Source organism: Saccostrea echinata, unplaced genomic scaffold, assembly GCF_033153115.1.
Source record: "Saccostrea echinata isolate AGI-Se365-2 ecotype Australia unplaced genomic scaffold, CSIRO_AGI_Sech_v1 ptg000009l, whole genome shotgun sequence".
NCBI lineage: Eukaryota > Metazoa > Mollusca > Bivalvia > Ostreida > Ostreidae > Saccostrea > Saccostrea echinata.
In genome coordinates, this window is record NW_026889758.1 from 16,769,619 (window position 1) to 16,792,336 (window position 22,718).

At 34.7% G+C, this 22,718-nt stretch overlaps 2 protein-coding genes across 3 annotated transcripts; one reads left to right on the top strand and one right to left on the bottom strand.

The window, feature by feature from the left end:
• Nucleotides 1–9,077: 9,077 nt before the first annotated feature.
• Nucleotides 9,078–14,796, top strand: LOC133183388 (glycine N-acyltransferase-like). Of its 2 annotated transcripts, XM_061318351.1 has the most exons (5): nucleotides 9,078–9,303; nucleotides 9,665–9,769; nucleotides 9,840–9,957; nucleotides 14,070–14,193; nucleotides 14,342–14,796. In XM_061318351.1, the coding sequence occupies exons 1-5, from the start codon at nucleotides 9,223–9,225 to the stop codon at nucleotides 14,754–14,756; spliced, it is 843 nt and encodes a 280-aa protein (XP_061174335.1). In that variant the 5' UTR covers nucleotides 9,078–9,222; the 3' UTR covers nucleotides 14,757–14,796. The 2 variants fall into 2 exon arrangements, with proteins under 2 accessions (XP_061174335.1, XP_061174336.1); XM_061318352.1 differs by lacking the exon at nucleotides 9,665–9,769 and having other exon boundaries at nucleotides 9,079–9,303.
• Nucleotides 14,797–19,223: 4,427 nt separating this feature from the next.
• Nucleotides 19,224–21,767, bottom strand: LOC133181889 (uncharacterized). Its single transcript, XM_061316540.1, has 3 exons — nucleotides 21,422–21,767; nucleotides 20,030–20,176; nucleotides 19,224–19,800 (listed from the first exon to the last, which is right to left on the bottom strand). Exons 1-3 carry the CDS (start codon nucleotides 21,741–21,743, stop codon nucleotides 19,637–19,639), a joined length of 633 nt encoding a protein of 210 aa, XP_061172524.1. The 5' UTR covers nucleotides 21,744–21,767; the 3' UTR covers nucleotides 19,224–19,636.
• Between the last annotated feature and the right edge of the window lie 951 nt (nucleotides 21,768–22,718).

Here is a 22,718-nt window from a genome sequence, read left to right on the forward strand (position 1 = left end):
GTTAAAGATTTATCGAGTCCAAAGGGCGAGGAGAGCATTGTTTTTCGATGGTGGAAAATCATTGATCGTCCTGACAGAAAAAACAGCAATAATTGTTTTATTATATGATTCAACGATTACAATGATACAAACTGATTAAGCAGACATGTCAAGTTTCTTGTTTACATTTGCTCAAGTCCTAACCAAACACAGTGAAAGAATAGGAGTTAACATAAGCATAACCAGTATTAATTTTGCATTTGAAATCTAGTTTTGGTGCAATGTAGAAAAAATAAATGTCAGGCATAGCATCGAAAGGGGAAATGGCGCATATTAAGAGGCAAAAAAATACTTTAGTTAAAAATATCTTTGATGAACCCCTCAAAAAGTTTATTGATGTAAGTGGGATTTTCTTTTACACTACTGTATTAAAAAGTTGGGGGCAGGACAACCAGACTTGCAATGACCATTTTCAAGCGAAAAAATAAAAAAATAATACATTCATGGAAGGGGTGGACATCCCATCCCTGACTCTATGTGCCTGAATGTTATGTTCATCTTGTTCACTCAAGTAGGAGAGACTGTATAAGAAAGAGGGGGTGGTTACAAGACTTTCAATGAACATTTTCAAATTAGAAATTGCTAAAATTTACATTCAGAAAAGGGGGAACAATACCTCCCTCTTCTCCGATTCTTTGTGCTTGAATATTATGTTCACTTGAGTAGAATTCAGATGCAGGTGAAATAATTTTTCAGAATTGTTTTCAATCTATTTTTAGTTCAATGTAGGAAAAATAAATCCTTATACATGTATTCACCTTGAAGGTCAATAAAATAGTCTGTCTTTAATTATAAATTGAAAATATTAATCTACTTCAATATACACTGTATTGAAAATGTTTCCATAGTGATTTGACAAATGTATCACTGTTTTAATATTCCTCTTGCATGTATGTATCCTATTCTCAGACGACCATGTTAACAGACTTGATTCTCCTGTATTACTTCTATATACTTGAAAAGAAATTCCTATAGAGTAGACCACTGTTTATAAATAAAATTGAAAGCACATTATAAGATATTATATATTTCAGACATGCAGAAATTTTATGTCCTTCTTATGTTTGTCACGTCTGCTTCATATTTGGACGTTCTACTGACTATCGACGATAAAGACCAACTAACAACTAAATTATCTGACAAAGGGATGACTTCAGCCTTTTCTATTGTCAATTTTCCTTATTTATGATTAAGTAATATTCTGCAATCATTTGCATATAATGTTTACGTCTACCAACTTATTCGATACCCAAGAGCACGATTAATTTTTAAATCGAGGCAGGTTACTGACAGATACATGTAAGTTGATGTTACAGGGATTTCAACAACCTCGTTTAAAGTCGGCATTTCATAGATTCAATGGTCGTATCAATGATCCTGTCAACAAATATAACCTATAATTGGGTCAATTGTTTGGCCCTTGTTTATATACTAAATTCGACAACGGAATTTCCCGTTTAGCTGATTTATTCATAGCGCTCACGGCGGGTGTGACGGGACAACAGGAGATGTTTACTCTTTCTAGGCACCTGATCCCACCTCTGCAGTTTTCGGGGGTCCTTTTTTATGCCCTGTTAACAAAATTGTACTGCTTGTGGATATTTTAAAATCATCACTGTTCGTTATCTTCAACATTTTTTCATTAAGAAATACAATGTATATATATCCACAGTATGTCGTTCGCACGAGTTATTACGTCATTTTCGATACATTCTACCTCATTTGCACGACTTTTTATGTCATTCAAAATATACATATATATTACATTGCATAACTTTCCGTATTTATTTCTGAAAACTTGTCTCATTCTTTTTTTCCCTTCATTTTTAAACAAAAAGTTGACCCTACTCAAAGCATGCTGATTATTTTTGGAGACATGTTTACCAATGAAAAACCAGAACATCCCGCTTGTCTGTTATTTAGCTATGAATGTCTATAATCAGTCAAATATCCAAATATGAAACAAATGGAAGACAGTCATAAAGGGAAATTACGTTAACAGTTATAACCAAAAGTAGCCATTTTGCAATTTTCAATATGTGCTGAGAACACAATAGGCTTAAAAGATAGAAATATGCAGGTTATATAGCATTTTAATTGCGCGTTCGTCCAGTGTTGGTCAAAAAGGGCATAAAGAGGAATATCAAAACATTGAGGTTCAAACCTTGGGATCAATCACCCGTTATAAATTTTGTATCATGCACTCTGTTGGAAAGGGTGTCATTTTTCAACGGGGGTCAATTTTTTATAGGACGCACACATAAAATAATGACCCCTAGGTCTCTTTTTCTACAAAAAATTAATTTTTTCTACGGCTAGGGGGTCATTTTTTGTCGTTGATATATGACCCCCTGGTCATTATTCTATGGGGGTCATTATTCGTCTTTACACCGGTATCTACTGCAACACGGGACCTCGGTTTTTAAGGTCTCATCCGAAAGACCGGTCTCCACGTCCCACAGTGGGATTTGAACCCGCGACGTAAGGATCAACTCCTGACGCCGCGACTCTAGAGCAGACGCTCTTATTTACCACTGCGCCAGAATCAAATAATGAAATACAAGCACTAATAAATAATTAAGGATATTCAATGTTTTGTAGTTGGATATGGAATTTATTTCAAGAGTGGAAGTGGGACAGATTTCTTTGATAATTTCACGAGTGCTTCGTCTTCCCGTAACACAGTGTCATAGGTTATGACGTCATAGCTGAGCTTTCGAGACATGTAGCTAAGCGATTGTATGGAACGCGGTCGCAAAATTAATAATTATATATTCAAACATTTGTACCTATTTTTAAATATTTGTACCTGTCTTCACATCAATTTTACCTATCTCCAAATAAATTGAAAATAGGTTTAATTCAATTATATCAGAGACCTATATACTACATAGGTCCCTATATATTTTAACCATAACGACTACAGTTCTGCAGCTACCCCGATGGTATCTATCAACTAGAGATATGTACAATGTATTTGAAGATGGATTTGAAAATGGATATTGTTAAATTGAAAAAAGGTACAAGTACCAAGAATTAAAAAGAAGTGTAATTAATTTGAAGATAAATGTAATTGAATTGAACCTAGCTATAATTGATTTGCACCTATCTTCAAATCTTTTGATCATTTGTGTAGGTTTTTCACTGTATCTATCTTTAAATCAAGTGTATACCTATCTTAAAATGACTTAGAGACTGGTAGAATTCAAATAAGCCTATCTGTAATTGAATCAAACCTAGTACATGTACCTACTGTAACGTGTAAAACTACTGGGTTCTACAAGGGACAAGGGTTCTCTGAATACCTTTTCTCCCACTCTTCTGAATTGTAATTGATTGGATCTATGTACAAATAATTTAGAATGGTAGGCCGTGGTTCCAGAGCAAGGTAACCTGCACTGTGTTCCTGGAACAGCCAGAGTTCCTATTGTTTTGTGAAGTACCAGGTTCTTTCACCCTCATTCAGAATTACTTCGCCCCGGTACCTTACACAATTCCTCTAGACTGCTCTCTTTCCACTAGTGCTTTAATTCCAACCTTTGCTCTCTTATGTATATTTCTTTAAGAGGGCTTTTTCTTTACCTCTCGTCTTCTGCAGCTGCTTTCTTCTCTCAGTCAACACTTCTACTAACTCAGTCCTCACAAGCTAGGAAGCTGCCAGCGTCTCCTTTTTATACACTTGGCTTATTCTACCTACCATAGGGGTGATCAGCTTATTGGATGACTCCATTTTCCAATATCCCCTCAGATTCAGTGATGATAGGCATAGCCAAATACGCTACCCATTACACTATAATGGAATTAAAGATAGGTTTAATTCATTTGAAGCTAGGTCCAATTATTTTAAGATGGATGTAAATTGTGTACACCTGTCATTAATTAATTTAGACCTATCTTTAATTCAATTGTATCTACCTTCAATTCTATTGAAGATAGGTTCAATCATTTGAAGATAGGTATAAATATTTGAAGATACTGGGTGGGTGCAATTATTTGAATACATTATGTTAATTTGGCGTTCCATACGATTGTAAGATTGAAAACGTTGTAAACATGGATTTCAACAAAATTCTTGGAGAAACATTGGCAATTCTAGTCTCTGTCAGGGTAGATTATTTACTCTTTCTACCTTATGATAGGCCTGGGAGTATCTTTTACAACACTCTTCGCGAAGGGAAGGAAAATCGAGTTTTGCTAGTCTTTCACACTGTGACAAAATATGACTTTGATATTCTTTCTCACTGTAAATATATATATATATATAGAGCAGAAGAAATCATGTAATTTTGTGTTTTGCAAACGAAAATTTTGGGCAAAATTAAGGAGGCTGGGGGGTCAACAAATTAACCACAAATTAACCACCAGATTTAACTTAATTTTTTAGATATGATATCTTAAGCTGTCAACTATCATTTGGCAAAGAAAAATTTCAAAAATTTTAGTTTTAAAATTTGATCATTTTCTATATCTTCATATGGAGCTCTTCTTCTAAAGGAGATCAATTTAGTCTAAAAATGGCCACAACCCCCCAGCCTCTTTAAAATCTATATATAGTACTTTGAAAAAGTTCTGCATAATAATAGTGCAATGCTAAAATATTCTACAAGCCTTACCACTCACTATAAATATGGAATATTCGGAAAAAATATTCCTTGTTCTACCGCAATAATAATATATGTTGTAAGAAATAAATTTTAATTTCCCATTCATAATAGTCCAATAATTGATAACTACTATATAGCCCATTACTCTAGTGTTTAATTCATTAAATGTAGTAACAAGATAAATGGGTCTAATTGTCACGTGGTCAAGCTGGCTATCTCCAAAAATCACACAAATTCAACTAAGTTTTAACAAATTTATTTACAAAAAAATAATAATAAAGAAGATTTCAAACAAACAACCACACTCTGATCCACACACTCTTCCACACTATTAAACAAAAAAAAAAAAAAAAAATAGCAATTGGTTACCAATAATCAGACAATTAACCTATTAACCTATTAACCATTTAACCTATTAACCTTTTAACCAATTAACCCCGGGTATAGATTTCACTCAAAGTATCAATGCCAAACATATCCCACTGGAGTCGTCATCTCCATATCAGTGATTATCATTGTCATCATCACCATCATCAGCATCATCGGATGAACGAAACCATGTCAGGTTTGCCAATACGTCAGTGTTCCTATATCGAGCTACACAATGTTACGTGGATTGACTTATCTGTATCTATCCACCATCACTGAATCTTGATCCACACACAGGATCCTTCCGGGCTTAGTCCTGGAACCTTTCGCTGTGTCTCGACGATCCCCTCAGCTTAGCAGGTTGGGAACAATTCCCCTGTAGAGAGATCATGCATCTCGCTACAGCGCGATTATCCCTCTCTAGCGGGAGAAAATACATCTCGGAAACCCGAGATTTATATTCCGATTCCATCTGTAAACGTGTTAACTACCGTAAAAGGAAAATCCGGAAGCATGTCAACCCATTTGTTAAATATTTATTGTCTCATCTCAATATATTTGCTTTAAAATATTGCCTCTATTGCTGCATACCTTGGAAATTTGAATAAGATCTTGCACAATTGTATAGACTTTCTACGGAGGACCACAAGTGATAATTATAAATATCAGTACGAGTAAACTTGCTTATTGCAGATGTACGTATATCTTTCGACTTATTTTTTTTTTTACCCCGTTTGAAAAGCGGGGGGGTATATAGTGATCAGGTGTCCGTCAGTTAGTCTGTCTATAAAGCTGTCCGTCCGTCCATTACGATTTGGGGTACCCATCTCTTATCAGCAACTCCTCATACCACTAAATAAAATGTAATGATACTTTTACAGATTCTCTTTTAAATTGTGACCTCCTAATTTATCTTTTTATCGGACAGATATTTGGACTTTCCCATAGAAACAAATAGACTTAATCATTATACACATGTGGGAGCAGGAGTTTCATTTCATGAGCTCATTGTTACACTCGTCAATGTTTGCAGGATCTTCTATATATTTATTCTTTTGTATATTTTACCCGTGAATGAAAAAAAAAAACATCAGTGTAATTTTCAGTTTCTCGTCCTACATTTATAACTCAATTTAAAAAAAATAGAAAAAAAAACATTAGGCCATACTATTGTATTGCTCTCAGAATATAACTGTACATGTTATTTTGAAAAAATCACAAATTTTCGGCGGCGAGGAGGGGGGGGGGTAACAATTGCAAGGAACAAATACAGTAGGTAGGTTATGTGACTAGATTTCTTTAGATTTATACCGAAGTTCAAAAACAGATGCATGGTAAAAGCTATCAACATTAACCATTTTCAATTCACAGCCAATTTAATTTGAATAGTCTTATGGGTGACCTTCAAGTATGACTCGACTTACAGGAAGCCATATAACCTGCAAATCATCGCTTATACGTGACGGCCCCCCTTGTTAACTCAATAAAAATATAATAATTTTCATTGTAGGAATAATAAAATGTTAATTACGAAGTATTTCACATAGTGTTAGTAAATCTTCTTTCTAAATAAATGCGTACCTTAAAAGCATTTATTCCCTTGGGCACTTTTTCTTTATTATTTTGGTCAAATTTTTTGGAAGCCCCCCCCTCCTTTTTGAAAAAAAAAATCTACGGGCCTGGGTTCTCCTATGCAATCTCTGTATTGGAAAGTATCTGATGCAATATTAAAATTTACATTTGTTATGCAGGATCCCAACATGATTCCAGCGCAAGTGTCCTCAAACGTGGAACTGTTCATTGCTACCGGAAAAAAACGTTAAGAATTTGTCATTGAAGTACATGTACGAACACTTAGGGCCTATACTTCTTCAAACTAACACAGCACGTGGAAAGCAGTGATCACTCAACAATTTCGCATTTTTGTTTTCTCTGTGTTATAAAAAAATAATTCATACTAAACTGTTTTGTGCCGTTCATCAGTTATGCTTGACTATGTTCCTATGAATATTGATGAGCTAAGACAACCAATGAAAATCAAGATCACCATTTGACGGTTATTATGCGTCGAGAATATCACGCTTACTGCAAGTCCAAGAGTTACTATATATCAACATTTTGTACTATGTCAATATCGGTTAGACTTAATTTAAACTTTTTTAAATTGATTTGTTTTCAATTATATTTAATTATTTAATGGGGTATCCAGCTTGTATATATGTCATTGATAGTTTTTTTTTTAATCATGACTTTTAAACAAATGTTACAACCCTGTTGCGCTTCCGTACTTCTTGTAGTCCACCAAAGATCAAATATTTAAGCAATGGTCATGGGTTTCTGGAGAACGTAATTATTACCTTCTGTGCACGTAGGGAAAGCTAAAACCTTAACGAATATAATTTGGATATCTATTCATATTTTATATTGCTTCATAAACATATATAACTGTAAATTTAAAACCGTTGCAAAAAAATGCACGATTTACACTTGATTTTCGCCTCCTATTCTCACATGCAGCAGTGATTGTCTTAAATTTCTAGCCCAGATTATCAGTTTTATGTAGGAAATTCAAGCTTCAATTCAGCGTTCTCCCGGATTTTTAAAAAGCACGAGATTTTTGATTATTTTGTAATCAAAACAAGAAAACACCTGTTTATGGTAATGTTTATTATACCGCTATAGAGGGATAATCGCGCTCTAGCGAGATGATCTCTCTACAGGGGAATTGTTCCCAACCTGCTTAGTGCAAGTGTCCAGCACATGTCATACCAGTGTCCTTGACGCTACAATGACGAATGTTTTTAAGTCACATGTCTCACTAAATAATGTTTGGCAACACTACTATGTTTGGCGATTCATTCTCATAAATAAATAAATCAATACGTATAAATTAAAATGGTTACCAGTTAACATAAGTCAAAACAAATTATTGCCAACATGGCGCACCTTACTTTCGACTTCCGGTCATTCACTTCCGCCCAGACATTTAAACCAAAATTTAAATGGACAAAATATTTCACATAATGTAACAAATCTGAATACAAGAAAATTGCGTACAATAACACCTTTAAACTCTATCGATATAATACAAAAGCCATTCGAACACTCTCGCTAACCGTCACACCTGACTGAACAACAGGTAAAATGGTGAGAGCTGGCCAAGTTCAGAAATAAGAACAAATACGTATTCAATAATAAATCTGCCTAAAAAAAACTATAAACATAACAAATATTGATAATATTATAAGTAAATACTTACCACGGACCCGTCTCCGTGCCAAAGTCAAGATACTGATTGTATGGCAGCTATTTGCATGTACACTAGCTGCTTCTATTGTAGAAACGTGTAGCTACGCTACTCTGCCGGGAATGACCAGGCCTCAATTGTTCTGGTCGGCCAAGCTATTTTGCAAGGGTTTATGGGTAGATGGGGCATAGGGACAAAACGCGGGAAATTCAAATAATATGTACAAGTATAATAGTGATTGTTACACTAGTGTACTTTAAACTTTTGAATGCATTCTTTAAAAAAAACAAAAAGAGGAAAGAAAATATGAGAATTTCAAAACACTTAAAATTTTTATCAAATACCTTATTTATTCATTTAAAACATTAAAGTACGTTATGTATTATTCAAATTAGTGCAAAAGAACTTTCAGTTAACTTTTGACTATCTCAGCCAATTTGGATTTTGTAGAATCCATCCCTAACTTTTAACACGAATTAATCATTTGTTTTTAAACGTTTGTTTACCATTGAATTTGGTGACATTTCAGAATTCATGTCAAAATTCAGAAGATGCAAGAATATAGGTTACTTTCATGATGTCGTATGCATGGCGTTTTCTCAATTTACAAATAAGACTTACACGGTACATATTTTATGCAATCTCATAAACTAAAATGCAAAGAAACACCAGACGATGCATTTCTTTATCTAAGGATCACTAATATATTCATGTACAGCTTGGCAAGCCAAAGGTTTAGATCCGCTCCTTTGATCAAGAGCGGATTGGAACGGTGGTTAGCAAAGGTGATTCATATGTGGAGACATTCAATTAGATATTCAGTTTGGTTCATATTATGTAAACTATACGGGGGGTTATCAAAAAGTTCGTGGACTGATGCGATAAAATTAATACTATGTAGATAGCCTAGTAGGTACTCGTAGATTCAGAATACCAGTCACGGGTCTGATATAATAGGACAAAATGGCTGTTCGAGTGTTGGACCCAACAGAGTATGGCAAGTTGGAGAAGGACTTGGAGACTGCCCTACCTGTTTCTTTGTTTGTATGTATGACTGTTGCATTTCATTGCTTCATTTTATAGCCCATAAAAGTTTTGTATATATGTGTTCTTCTTATCAATTACCGAAACCCAGTGAATAAATTTTGTTACTCAGTATCTCCATGACTTTTTGAAATTCCCGGATAATGTATTTTCATAATACATTTTTGTAAAAATCTTCAATTTTTTATAGATTAACGCAGTTTGACAGACATAATCATTATTTCCGTTGACTGAACACGACCATTAAGACGATCATTCAATAATACAATATATATTTTATCATTATTCGTTTCTATCGCCTTGTTATCTACTTGGATGGAGGAAGTTTTTTTATACATATATAAAATATCGTGTTTTTAAGGCTTTCACTCACTTCAAATTACTAAAGAGAGGAATACTGACTGACAAAACAGTCCTGGTGGACAGTTGGCCAGAGTTTTCTGCTCTTGTTATTGTTGACAGCAAGGTAAGTCTTATAATGTATAGTTTAGTTTCAATTTCCCCTAAACTTGAATGAATCTTAACTTCTTTTACAGAAAAAAGAGACTACGGCTTGGGCAATTGGTTTCTGTAAAGATCCAGACTTTTGCCAATCCCTAGAAAAATTATTGCGCCATGCCTCCAAAGTGCTAGCATCACCTTTAATCATTGCAGGTAACGAGACCGACAAAATAAAAAAAAAAGTAATGTACCAGTGTGCCCTAACAATTAATTGATATTCAATGTTCTATAATATGGTTTATCACGTTAGAGTTTCAAATGTGAATGTTTATTGTGACATCAAACTGTCAAAGCAATAAATCCATATTTAGGTCGTTTCTTTAAAACTGTGTTATTTTCTAGCATGTCACGTCTAAATCAATGCATGTTATCTTTTCCGTGTCGGAGAAACCCAGGTTAAGGTTAAAATGGTTATATATGTAGATTTGTATTATACCAAATAGGTACCTGTGCAAGATATCTGACCAAGATCTTATAAGGTATTTTAAAAGAAAAAATGCATATCGGTTTCAATTTTCGTGGATATTGACCTTTTCTGTCACAAATATGGTACTCTATTTATTGCAGAACAGAAAGCCTTTCAAACTTCACTGACAGGATTTGACCACATGACCAACCTAGATCACACCCCAGTGATTTTTTTTTCATGACTGTAATTTCAGATAGACCATAACTTCAGTGTCTGATCAATCCTAAATATGTAAATGGTAAGATAATGAACAGTGATTAATACGAATCAGCGTCTGATCAATCCTAAAGATGATAACGAACAGTGGTTAATACGAATCAGTATCTGATCAATCCTAAAGATGTAAATGGTAAGATAACGAATAGTGATTAATACGAATCAGTGTCTGCTCAATTCTAAAGATGATAACGAACAGTGATAAATACGAATCAGTGTCTGATCAATCCTAAAGATGTAAATGGTAAGATAACGAATAGTGATTAATACGAATCAGTGTCTGATCAATCCTAAAGATGTAAATGGTAAGATAACGAACTGTGATTAATACGAATCAGTGTCTGGTCAATCCTAAAGATGTAAATGGTAAGATAACGAACTGTGATTAATACGAATCAGTGTCTGATCAATCCTAAAGATGTAAATGGTAAGATAACGAACTGTGATTAATACGAATCAGTGTCTGGTCAATCCTAAAGATGTAAATGGTAAGATAACGAACAGTGATTATTCTATAAATCCAGTGAAGAATGCGAATCATGAACAGGGAAAAAACACGAACCCTGGACACACCAGTAGTGGGATCAGGTACCTAAGAGGAGTAAGCATCCCCTATCAACCGGATACACCTGCCGTTCTGTATTGCAGAATAAGGTAATCTGTAGTCAAAATGGTATAAAAACAATGACTTAACTATTGGTGGGAAACACGTCAGTCAAAATATGATCCCACGATATGATGTATATACAAACAAGGTCAATATGAGGAACATAGTATTTGCGAAATGGCGACTTTAAACGGAGATAGTTGAAAATCTTGAGTTTAAAGTCTCTTAATGTCATGATATAACATGTATTTAATGTGTTCAACAGTACTTATTTGATGCGTTCAATAATTCTCAGTAGTTATCTTAATGAATCTTCTTTATGGTATTTCTAAAGCAACAACAGGATCGATTAAATCCTTTAGGGATTTAAAGGGTGGAGACATTTACATTGGTTGTATTTGTTATCAGAATGCAAACTTCCCTTGGTAGCATTTATTTCAATATTTTTAATTTCTTGAAGTTTTCTGCTTGTCAACTGTTACCCAGCAGCTAATATACTAAGTAGAACTTATGGTATAACAGGGCATCGCAGAGAATCGAATCCGTACCCCTTGACTGCTTGTTATATGAAAAAGGTGAAGATAATGAACAGTGCTCGATCTAAAAAAATCTACAAACAATACAGGAGTAAGCATCACCTGTTGACCGGTTACACCTGTCATTAGGACTGGGCAATAAAACCGATATTCCGGTATATTGCGGTATGTTGACAAAAATATCGTATTGCAATACGTTTTTGTAATACCGATATACCGGCAAAATGCTTGGACTCAGGAATCCTAACATAAAATTTTAAGAAAACTTGTCAGAAAGGTTTGCGATCATGCCAAACAGTAAGACAAAAGCTGTTAACATATGGGTGTATTTAGTTGCATAACTGTAATTCAATCAACAAGATATCTTTTATTGGTTATTTATCATAGTTATGTACATTCTACGTGTAAAAGGAAGTTCATATAATAAGAAAATTTCATTTAAATTTCTGTTGAAAATCTTGCAATACAATACAGTAAAAAATATCGCAATATATCGCAATAAAAAAAATTTGTAGCCAATACACAGCCCTACCTGCCATGAGCCCCATATATTGATCAGGTAGACGGAACAGTCCGTAGTCAAATTGAGTATAAAAACAAAGGCCTAGCAATTGGAATAAAACATGTCAGCCAAAATACAACCAAACGATAGGTCTTATTTGCTATCAAAGTCACTATAACGACCAGAAAATTTACAAAATGCTGACTTTAAACGAGGTTGTTGAAATCCCTGTAACATCAACTTATCTGTCAGTAGCCTGCCTCAGTTTAAAAACTGATCGTTCTCAAAGTATGCTTTTGAGTTCAGAGACGTAAACACCATATGCAAGTGATAGCGGAATGGTACTACATAAATAAAGAAAGTTGACGATGGAAAAGTTGAGGGCATTTCTTTGTCATACAATTTAGTTGTAAGGAGGCCCATATCGTATATAGTCAGTAAAACATCCAAATATGAAACAGATGTGGCAGACTCTATTATGTCTTTAATTTCATTGCACTGGAATATATCAAGTCGACATATGAATGGAAGTAACTAATGTTAATTGATAAAACGTCGTCGATATATCTGAATGTCAAGTTGAAGGCCAAAGCAAGTGTTTTCTTTGTCTCATGTAGATTGATTGATTGGTTGTATATTGTTTAACGTCCCATTCGAGAATGTTTCACTGATATAGAGAAGTCACCGTATGCCGGTGAAGGGCTTCAAATTTAGAACTATGCTCGACACTCAGGGCCATTGAGCAGAGAGGGTTCTTTGTCGTGCCAACTCCTAGCGCTAGACGGGACCTCGGCTTTAAGGTCTCATCCGAAAGACCCGTGACTATCACCTCTACTGCCGGGCGCTTGGCGAAGGAACAGTCACCACATATGTTTACATACAGTCACCACATATGTTTACATACAGTCACCACATATGTTTACGTATTAGGTTTGACGCGGCGCGGCGAACGAGAATCGAAGCCTGGTCTCCCGATCACGAAACTCAGAGTACTTGTATATAGACTTAGAGTGAATTTTAACAAAGCAATTTTGTTTTTGACTAATCACAAGATTCGAAAATTTCCCAGTTCCATTTTTTAATTTTTATTTTTTTTTGCAGAAGCGGTTGTCTATCATATAAAAAATACATTTTAATTTATCGTAAGAAATGGTTATATAAATTGCAGAAATTAAAAGTTGTACGTTTTGATGTTATTGATTTTAGAAAAAAAAAAATGGTGATTTAAATTTTCTGAAGGTTGTTTAGAGTTTTCGAGAATTTGCATCAAATTTACACCACATCTAGAATATGCTGTAGCACAGTACATCCTTCACAGCAGTTTTTACATTTTTGTAAAGAAAAAATGAAAGGGGCTTGGTAGAGCATTTACTGGACCTGGCAATATATCTTTGTATCATGAATTTATGAAGTTTAGGAATCCAGTATAGGTAGGGAAGACTGGAATGCCATCCGTATCAAACACTGAAATGCGATTTTGAAGAATTTTAGCCTTAGAAAGTGAACTATGAGTATAGGTTGAATTTCCAGACGTAGAATTAAAACCAAGTTTTCTTACAAAAATACAATTACAATAATTAGCCTTACAAACAAAGAGGACATTATTACAAGCTTTGTCTGCTGGGACCATAAAACACTGTTTATAAGGCTTTCTATTTCTTTTATCACCTCCAATTTAGTGAAAACAGAAGGATAGATGTTTCGCACATTGCCTTTTAACTTTAATGTAAAATACGGAACAGTGGTAAATCTCATAAATCTTGTAAACAATACGAAACGCAAGAGGAGGGATCAGGTGCCTAGGAGGAATAAGCATCCCCTGGCGACTGGTCAACATTTACATCACATGTGTAACGTTGTTGTTTTAATGAAACTTATGTCAATTCTTTAGATTAAATATCAACATGGTAATGGATTGTCTCGATAATTTAACAGGGTGTACGGAAGATGTGATGGATTCCTTGGTTAACTTATTCAAGTCTGCAGAGTCCAGTCCCATTCGAAAAGGAGATGAAAGTGCATACGTCTATACATTTCCACCTGATAAGATTCTTCCTTTGTAAGAATTATTCTAGTTAATTAAGTTAATAAAAGGAACAATATTTACTGCCCTTGATAAAAACTTCAAAAGTTGATATGTTTTACAATGAGCAAATTTTTATCTTACTGGTACACCAGTATTTGTTTTAACTGTTTTGTCACTTCAGAAAAATTCCTGATGGATTCAAGCTATCCGAATTACAGCAAACTCACGTAGAAAATGTAAGAAATGCATGGCCTTATAGGGACGGATTTGAACAATACGCAGATCTGAGACAATGGATACGTTATCACATTGATAATTTTCCAACAGTCTGCATTGAAACCGAGGACGGACGCCCTGTTGCCTGGGAGTTTCAGCAGGAATATGGTGCAGTCGGGATGTTGCATGTTGAGCCAGAGTATAGAAGGCTCAAACTGGGAAGTGTGGTAACAAGGATACTGGCCCAGAAATTGGTAAAGGACGGACAATTGGTGTTTGCTTGTGTAGAAGAGAGAAATGAAACATCTGTGACTTTCCATGAAAATAATGGCTATATACGCTTGCCATTCAAATATTCTTCTGCAGTTTACTATTTGTAGTTTAATTGTGAAAATATTTGAACGACAGATTGATTGATAATATGTTGTTTTTTGTCCCAGTTTAAAAATTTTGCACTCATATAGAGATGTCACAATATACCGGTGAAGAGCTTCAAATTTAGATTTAAACTTGGCACTCAGGGCCATTCTAAGGGCCAATGAGCAGTGAGAGTTCTCTCTCATGCTACTCCCTACCGTGACAAGAGACCTCGGTTTTATGATCTCATCTGAAAGACGCGTGACTTTCACTTCTGATACCTTGGGCTTGGGGAAGGAACAGTCACTACCCATGTTTGCGTCGCCACGGCGAAGGAGAATCGAACCCCGACCTCCCGATCACGAAGCCATAGCCCCACCACAAGGCTATACCATGACCACTGAACAACAAAAAAGAGAAATAACGCAGAGCACAAAATACGTATAGGAACAGCGGAATTAACAGAAATATTTATTCTTTGGATCAAGTAAAGGTAGTACCTATATCCAAAAAATATTTTCAAACAAACTGCAGGATCCAATAAATGTTCTAACAAGCCCCTTTCTACGGAAGCCCGTTGAGGCCAGTTCAGAGAAAGAAATATTTTTTATTGCGTTTAAACGCAATAATTATGGCATTGCGTTTAATCGCAATAATCATTGCGTTTAAACGCACAAGATTGCGTTTAATCGCAATGTATATTGCGTTTAAACGCAAAACACTTTGCGTTTAATCACAAAAGATTGCAATACTTTTTGCGTTTAAACGCAATAATTTTGCGATTAAACGCAATAATCTTTCAATTATCTTTGCGTTTAAACGCAATAATCTTTGTGATTAAAGGCAATCATTTGTATTAAATCTTACAGAACACAACGGACCCATATAAAATGAAATTTTTTATTTCTTTCTCTTTTTTACTTATAAGGAAATTGTGTAATGTCTAGCTTTATAGAATCAGATTCCTCCGAGCAAACGCTCTCTGAAAGGATAAATCTCTGATGTGAATTTATAGAGGAGAAAAAAAAGTCGCGTTGTAAAAACAAAGACAACCTAAGAACGAAACATGTCTTTTTATCGCTATATTCTTAATGAAGATTTGGTCAGTTGCTTACAATCATAAATCACTTTTCTATTTTGTTATTTTTTCTACTTTGAAACAATTTCTGCAAACAATTAGAATGGATCTTCTAAAAAAAGGACTAAAGAAGAAAAATTGATTAAAAATCTACCCCCCCCCCCCCCCCCCACGTTGCGGTCACAAATTCTTACTCATGTATAAATGGGTTCAGGAAAAGACTAATGAAATGTTGGAATTACGTACAACATGAAGTATTTAGACTTAAATGTATATTCACAACCTTTCCTACGATTGAATAAGGTAAACACAAGAACATAGGCGATGGAATCATTTGAGATCAAAATCAAACGAAAACAGATTGATCGATATGTACTATACCAAATTGACAAGTTTTTATTAATACCACTGAAACGTTCTTAATTTAATTGTGATACGTAAGTAATTGATCAAAGGCTTCATTAAGAGTGTTGGGTTCTAATAGGTTAAAGACATTCTGGTTGTTAGGATGCCATTGTTTTATTACAATTTTCACAAATTGGAAAATTTTGCAAAAAGACACAGAACCAAACAGTTCTTTGATGTGTCGGATCTTAGTAATCATAAGCTTTGGCTTATTGATGTCTAATTTTGAAACTACAGAACCATTATGTTTAAATGCAAAACGAATCCTTAAAAGGAAGGATTATTGCATTTAAACGCAAAATTATTGCGTATAAACGCAAAGATTATTGCGTTTAATCGCAAAAGTATTGCGTTTAATCGCAATATTATTATATTATTGCGTTTAATCGCAATATTATTGCGTTTACTCGCAATATTATTGCGTTTAAACGCAAAAATATTATTGCGTTTATTGCATACGAGTATAATGTTCTTTTAAGGCTTTCACTCACTTCAAATTGCTGAGGAGAGGACTACTGACTGATAAAACTCTCCTGGTGGACAGCTGGCCAGAGTTTTCTGCTGTTGTTATCGTTGATAGCAAAGTACCAATTTTGTTTGTTTGTATTTTGTATTTCTTGTTTCTTTTCTTTCTTTCTTTTTCCCACATTTTCAGGGTTTTTTTTCTGAATACATTTTTTTTGTATCAAATACTCGGCCTATTCACAGGGCGTTAAAAGAATTTTTACACAGACCCTGTACTTGCACGGGTCTTGGTTTATAAATATGTATGTACCTTATTGATATGTGAAAAAGTAAAGTATATTTTTACATATCAATAGGGTATATACATATTTATAAACCAAGACCCAAGTACCTGTGCATTTTACCCTCCCCCCCCCCCCTTCCCAATCAATTCATCAGTAAAATATGCATATTCGCTGCTTTTATCCTTGACGGAAGTGAAATAAGAGCTTCTGACGTACAATATCTATAACATAGTATAACAGGTTTCACAATAAACGTCAATTAAAGAAATTGTTATTTTTCAAGTATTTACGAAAAGGGTTGGGGGTGGTGGTGGAGACGTACATCTACTTCATGCGGGATTTTGAACAAAGTATTTCTTCCTGCTATAAGCCTGTAGGCTGTCAGTAGAAACTACAATATATTTTCTGTCGGTAGTGGTATAAATTCAATTTCATCTAGTTGGTAATTAAAAGAACGTCATCGATTTATCTAAATGCCGAATTGAAGGTCACAGAAATAGTTTTTTTTTCTTCCGAAGATTTTTAAAAACAATAAAGACAGCTTCAAAAGAATATTATAAAACAGGTCGGTTAATTAGAGAGCACAGTTAGTGACCGTCAAAATTTTCAACAGATTATTGGAAGACCAGGGCTGCGTTCAAGATCGTAGAGGCTACGTAGTTCTGCGCAGCCGCTACGATCTTAACAGATTTGCTAGCTTAGCAGTAACAAACATTAATTCATACAGTGCGTTCAAACAGACCTTGATACCAAGCAGCAAGGTTAGCTGTTCGGATCTTGAACACAGTCCTGGTCTCCAAAGAATATATAGATATTGTCAATACGGAACTCCATTGAGCATTTATATAGATACTGTATTGTCAATACGGAACTCCAGCATTTATATAGATACTGTACTGTCAATAAGGAACTCCAGCATCAACTTCTGATTACTTGTGTGAAGAATAAAAATGATTTTCAACAATATAATTTTGTTGAAGACCATTCACAGGGTATGACAATTTACGAATTCCATTTTTATTGGAGAAGCAATTCTCTATGATGTCAAAAACTGGTCTTTAAGTTATCGCGAGGGATGGTTGCATGTACATATAGCGTTGTAAATCCATACGTTTCGATTTTAAGAAAAATTATCTTAAATCTTTTAAATGTTCTAGAATATGTTGTAGCACAGTACGTCTGAAATTTCTCGTTTACAGCAGTTAATATTTTTGTGAAGAGTAAAGATAGTAGCTTGAAAAAAAATTACAGTACCATGTTAAATGTACATGTATATATTTGTATTTTTGTAGGATTTTTATGAGATTTTGGCATCCGTTACACGATAAGTAAAACTCACTTCCATTGACTGGAATGTTAAACGTATTTAAAACTGAAAAGGGATTTTGAAGAAATTCATCGTTTGAAAGGGAACTACGGGTATAAGCTGGATTACCTGGGGTGGAGTTAAAACAAAGTTTATTCTAAAATGAGCCTTACAAAGACTATATTGTTACAAGCTTTGTCTTTGGTAGAACCATAAAATATTTTTTTTTTGTAGTCATTCTTATTTTTTTTAATCACTTCTGCTGAAAGCGGAAGGATCAATGATTTCCATTTTGCCCTTTAGTTAATTGTCTAATGCAATCTAAAACTCTTAATCTATTTTGAGAATTTCGGGATTTTCCCCTTCATATTTACTTTATTTAGTCTTCCATATGGCATATTCCTCTACAGAATTCATAATTCAATGAAGTTCTGTCGCCATTTGAAAGACTGGGATTCCTTGAATTCTTACCTTTTCAATTGATTGCTTTCAAGTCGTCATTTTCAACAGAAAGACAATATTAACCGCTGTAAACAGCAGAAGCAACAAATAAATGTAATGAGAAATATATTCCATGAATCGTATAACGAAGAAATAAAAAGAAAGGTTCTAATTTTGCAGGTAAATTTTAAAACTCTTTTAATTATTATTCCATACAGGGTGAAGTGCAAGATATTCAAGTCCAAGTGAAAATCTTCGCATAAAATCCCCGATTCCAAAGGAGGAATTTCTGAGCAACGGTGACAGAAAGGAGAGAAAAACTGTATTTTATCTCTGTAAGGCATTTCATTTATCAGACACAATAAAATTAATAGTGAAAGCCCATCTTCACCCCTATACATTGTACATGTGCATGACATACCACGCAAAGACGAACGCGATCGTAAATAAATATAATGTGTTTGATATTTTAAAATTGTAATGATAATACAATTGTATGTAACATCAACAATTTAATTAAGATGCTCGTTTTATTCCTGGAAGATCTTTGCAAGTATTTGACAAATTAAAGGGTAGGCCAAAATGTGGCCGAAATTATTAAAAATTGTTTATTTCTCTGTAATTCTTGGATGCAATAAAATTTTTTTTTTATAAATATATGCACACACCCTTTAGATAAAGCACTACATCAAAAGATGCTTTCAAGTTAACGAAGGCACTCTGAAAGTCAAAAAGGCACTCTGAAAGCGTAATTCAGTACCTGAAAATGCAATAGTCATTCTATAAGTCACTGGCATGCGACAAATTAGAGTTTGATTATAAAGTCTTTTATCGGAACTGCACTCAAATCTGTTTTAAACAGCTGAGACAGGAAAGATCCATCTGTAAAACCGGAAATCAAACAACTTCCAAACAACAATCAAATCACTTCCGGAGCTCTACAATTTCTGCGATTCCCGCAACAAATGCCAAAATGGCGCCAGCCACCGCCAAACCAAAGGACCAGCCAAGTTTGTACAAGTAAAACACATAAGTTGTCTCCTTGATTTTAGACCCGAAAACCGCCACACCAATTACAATGCATACCACTGAAATCAGAAGAATGAAATCTTCATTAAGCTATATAGTTTTTTTGCTGAAATTATTCGTGACATTCATTTTGTTCAGACTGAATCATAATCAGGGGAATTGCAATTATCAATAGATTATGAAGTGCTGCAGAATAACCAAAGTTCTTGTTAATTTCTATTCTAAACTATAATGTTGATAAAGTCCTTTCATCAGTTGAAAAATAGACGCGCAATATTTGTCACTCACCTGCGCCAAATGTTAATCCAATGATGATATACAAGTATTTCTTCTGTTTAATAGAATCGACAAAGAAATAGAGGAAGAGCAGAATTAAGGCTCCCGCCATCAGGATCAACCCCAGGCACTCCATCGCCTGCACTGCCCGGTACCAGTCTGTAGGGGAGAAATAACGCAGTAATGCCACGAAAAATGACAAAATCGGATAGGGCAACGCAATTCTTAATTCGCCTTTAGGTTGATCGTCAATGGTGCGATGACAATAGCAATAATGCGATAGACCAATAGCGCGATGGCACGGTGGCAATGGCGCAATGCTTACATGTATTATATTGTGCAATCGCTCAATCGTGCCTCGCAGCAGCATCATCGTGCTATTGCAACGTAGTGCCATCGTATCCCACCATTATTTAATCGTAATCCATCATTGCGTCATCTTGCCATCGAAACAGAGTCGATGTTGCGATGCTAGTGAATGACATGCCCTCATCCAGATTCACAGCCAAAGGAACCGGGGGCAACCCCAACCCCCCAAATCTGCCGATATAAAGTATACTATAGAAAACAAAGCTTCTTTATTGGTGAGCCCCCTCAATAATTACTTTATCATTTTTTTCTTAATTTCTTTTTCCCCGTTTGTCAAGGAATTTTTTCTTGGTAGTGCCGCCCCCCAATTAAAAAAATCGGTCCCCCCAACTGAAATTGCTTACTACGGGCCTGCGATGTAATGAGAAAATCAATTGTTTTAGACAACAAACATCTAAGATCTATGTGAACTATTGCCCTGATTTAATGTATGCCAAATGGAACAACATCAGATAAGAAAATAAACAAGAGGCCAATGGCCCACATCGTTCACCTGAGAGAAGCAAAAATCAGTTCAGTATTGAAAAGTTTAAAGGTTTAAGTGGTCCTGAGAATGTTTCCATATTAATATGACCAATTATGGCTTTGCTGTTCTTGAGAAAGAGATTTTTGTTTCCTATATATTCCTATGTAAAACTTTGATTGCCCATTTGAACAAACTTTCATATGTGTCAACTTTTTTGGCTGAGTGGTTCCTGAGAAGATTTTTTAAAGATGCCACCAAATTTCCACCAATTCTTAAATGTACCCTTGAAAGAGGGTGTGGCCCTTCATTTGAACAAATCTTAATCCCTTTCAGCGAAGGATGCTTTGTGGTTAGTCTGGTTGAAATTAGCCCAGTGAGTTTGGAGAAGTCGAAAATATGAAAAGTTTACAGACGGACGGACAGTTAGAAAGACGAACGACGGACAAAATGTGATCAGAAAAGCTCACTTGAGCTTTCAGCTCAGTGAGCTAAAAATTCGAATCTGGGGATTTGGTTAGCTCAAGTGAGCTAAAAATACAAATCTTAGACTTTGTTTTTTAAAAAGTTACCTGCACAGTATCTGAGTCCTCCAATAAATAGGTCGATGTCATTGGTAGTACACACGAAGTGTCTATTTCTATTGTACCTTCTGATATCATTATCCCTGTACCGATAGTCATATCGTGCCTTGTTGCAATATTCATACCGCCAAAGACCCAGCTCCAGTTCTACATAGATAGGAATTCTGCGAGAGATTTCCACTATCTCTGATGGGTACTCGGTTTTGGCCCATCCTTTGGTCGCGAACCCAATAATAAAGATCACGAATGCGAGACAAAGAACGATTAAGGCGACTTTCAATGATATGGAAGCTGCGCCCCAGCCAGCCATTATCCTCCCGAGAGTGTTGTTACAATGTGACGCAGCAGAAAACTTCTCAAAGAACAAACGCGATATTGGAGCTGACAACTTGACATTTGGTGATATGCCAACCTCTGCTTCTGTTGTCGCAGGTTTTGCAACGCTAACTGCTTCTTTCTCCGTGTATAGCCATTGTGAAAACTACTTAAGCGAGAAATAAATACATGTAGGTTTTATATTAATTGATATTAATTGGATGATGTTCAGTACATTGAACTCTTAATGTATGTACAGATTGATGTGTTTCAAAACACACATAATTTTACATAATTATACATACATGTATTTGAAAAACAAGTACATATACACTATCTTTTACAAATTCTACATTAGTTTGAAGGGCATAAATAAAATACAAAATGTAATCTCAAAAGAATGCTGCTTTACAACATGAAACAGGGATTGAATTATGTTATCCCATAGTTACTCTAGTTATAGAATTTAGGGCCAGAAATACCACAGAAATCTTTAATGACCCTTTGACATTGGTTCCAAAACGAGTACAAATTCATCTGTTCAAGTGACCTTTTTAGGTAAAATTATGAATGTTACTGTGTAAGGTTTAGTCATTGATCGATACTTGTTTATCCAAAACATTTTTAACGCATAGAATATTAGCAAGCACTTTTTTCTGTAATTCTTTTTACCCATGGTATAATAATATCAAAGTTTCTGATTCTAAATTACTTGGACATTTACACTTTTATAGAAAATGCACTGGCAACCCGTTTATTAACATTCTTTTCTACGATAATTTATCTACAAAAACATACTTTGCATGCTTGTCTTTATTTTCTTTTACTGTTATTATAATTACTAGTATACTACACTGTATGGGTTAAAAGAATATTATATTTTCAATAGTGAAATACTATGGTTCATTTATTAAATAAAAGTGATATTCTATCACAGTTTGAAAGGATACAAAAATGATATTCTGTCACA

Coding starts and splice junctions, on each gene's coding strand:
- LOC133183388 (XM_061318351.1), top strand. CDS start 9,223: ATGGCTGTTCGAGTGTTGGACCCAACAGAGTATGGCAAGTTGGAGAAG. Junction 9,770..9,839: donor TTGTTATTGTTGACAGCAAG/GTAAGTCTTATA, acceptor CTTCTTTTACAG/AAAAAAGAGACTACGGCTTG. Junction 9,958..14,069: donor ATCACCTTTAATCATTGCAG/GTAACGAGACCG, acceptor ATAATTTAACAG/GGTGTACGGAAGATGTGATG.
- LOC133181889 (XM_061316540.1), bottom strand. CDS start 21,743: ATGGCTGGCTGGGGCGCAGCTTCCATATCATTGAAAGTCGCCTTAATC. Junction 20,177..21,421: donor AGGACTCAGATACTGTGCAG/GTAACTTTTTAA, acceptor TCTCCCCTACAG/ACTGGTACCGGGCAGTGCAG. Junction 19,801..20,029: donor TGGATTAACATTTGGCGCAG/GTGAGTGACAAA, acceptor TTCTGATTTCAG/TGGTATGCATTGTAATTGGT.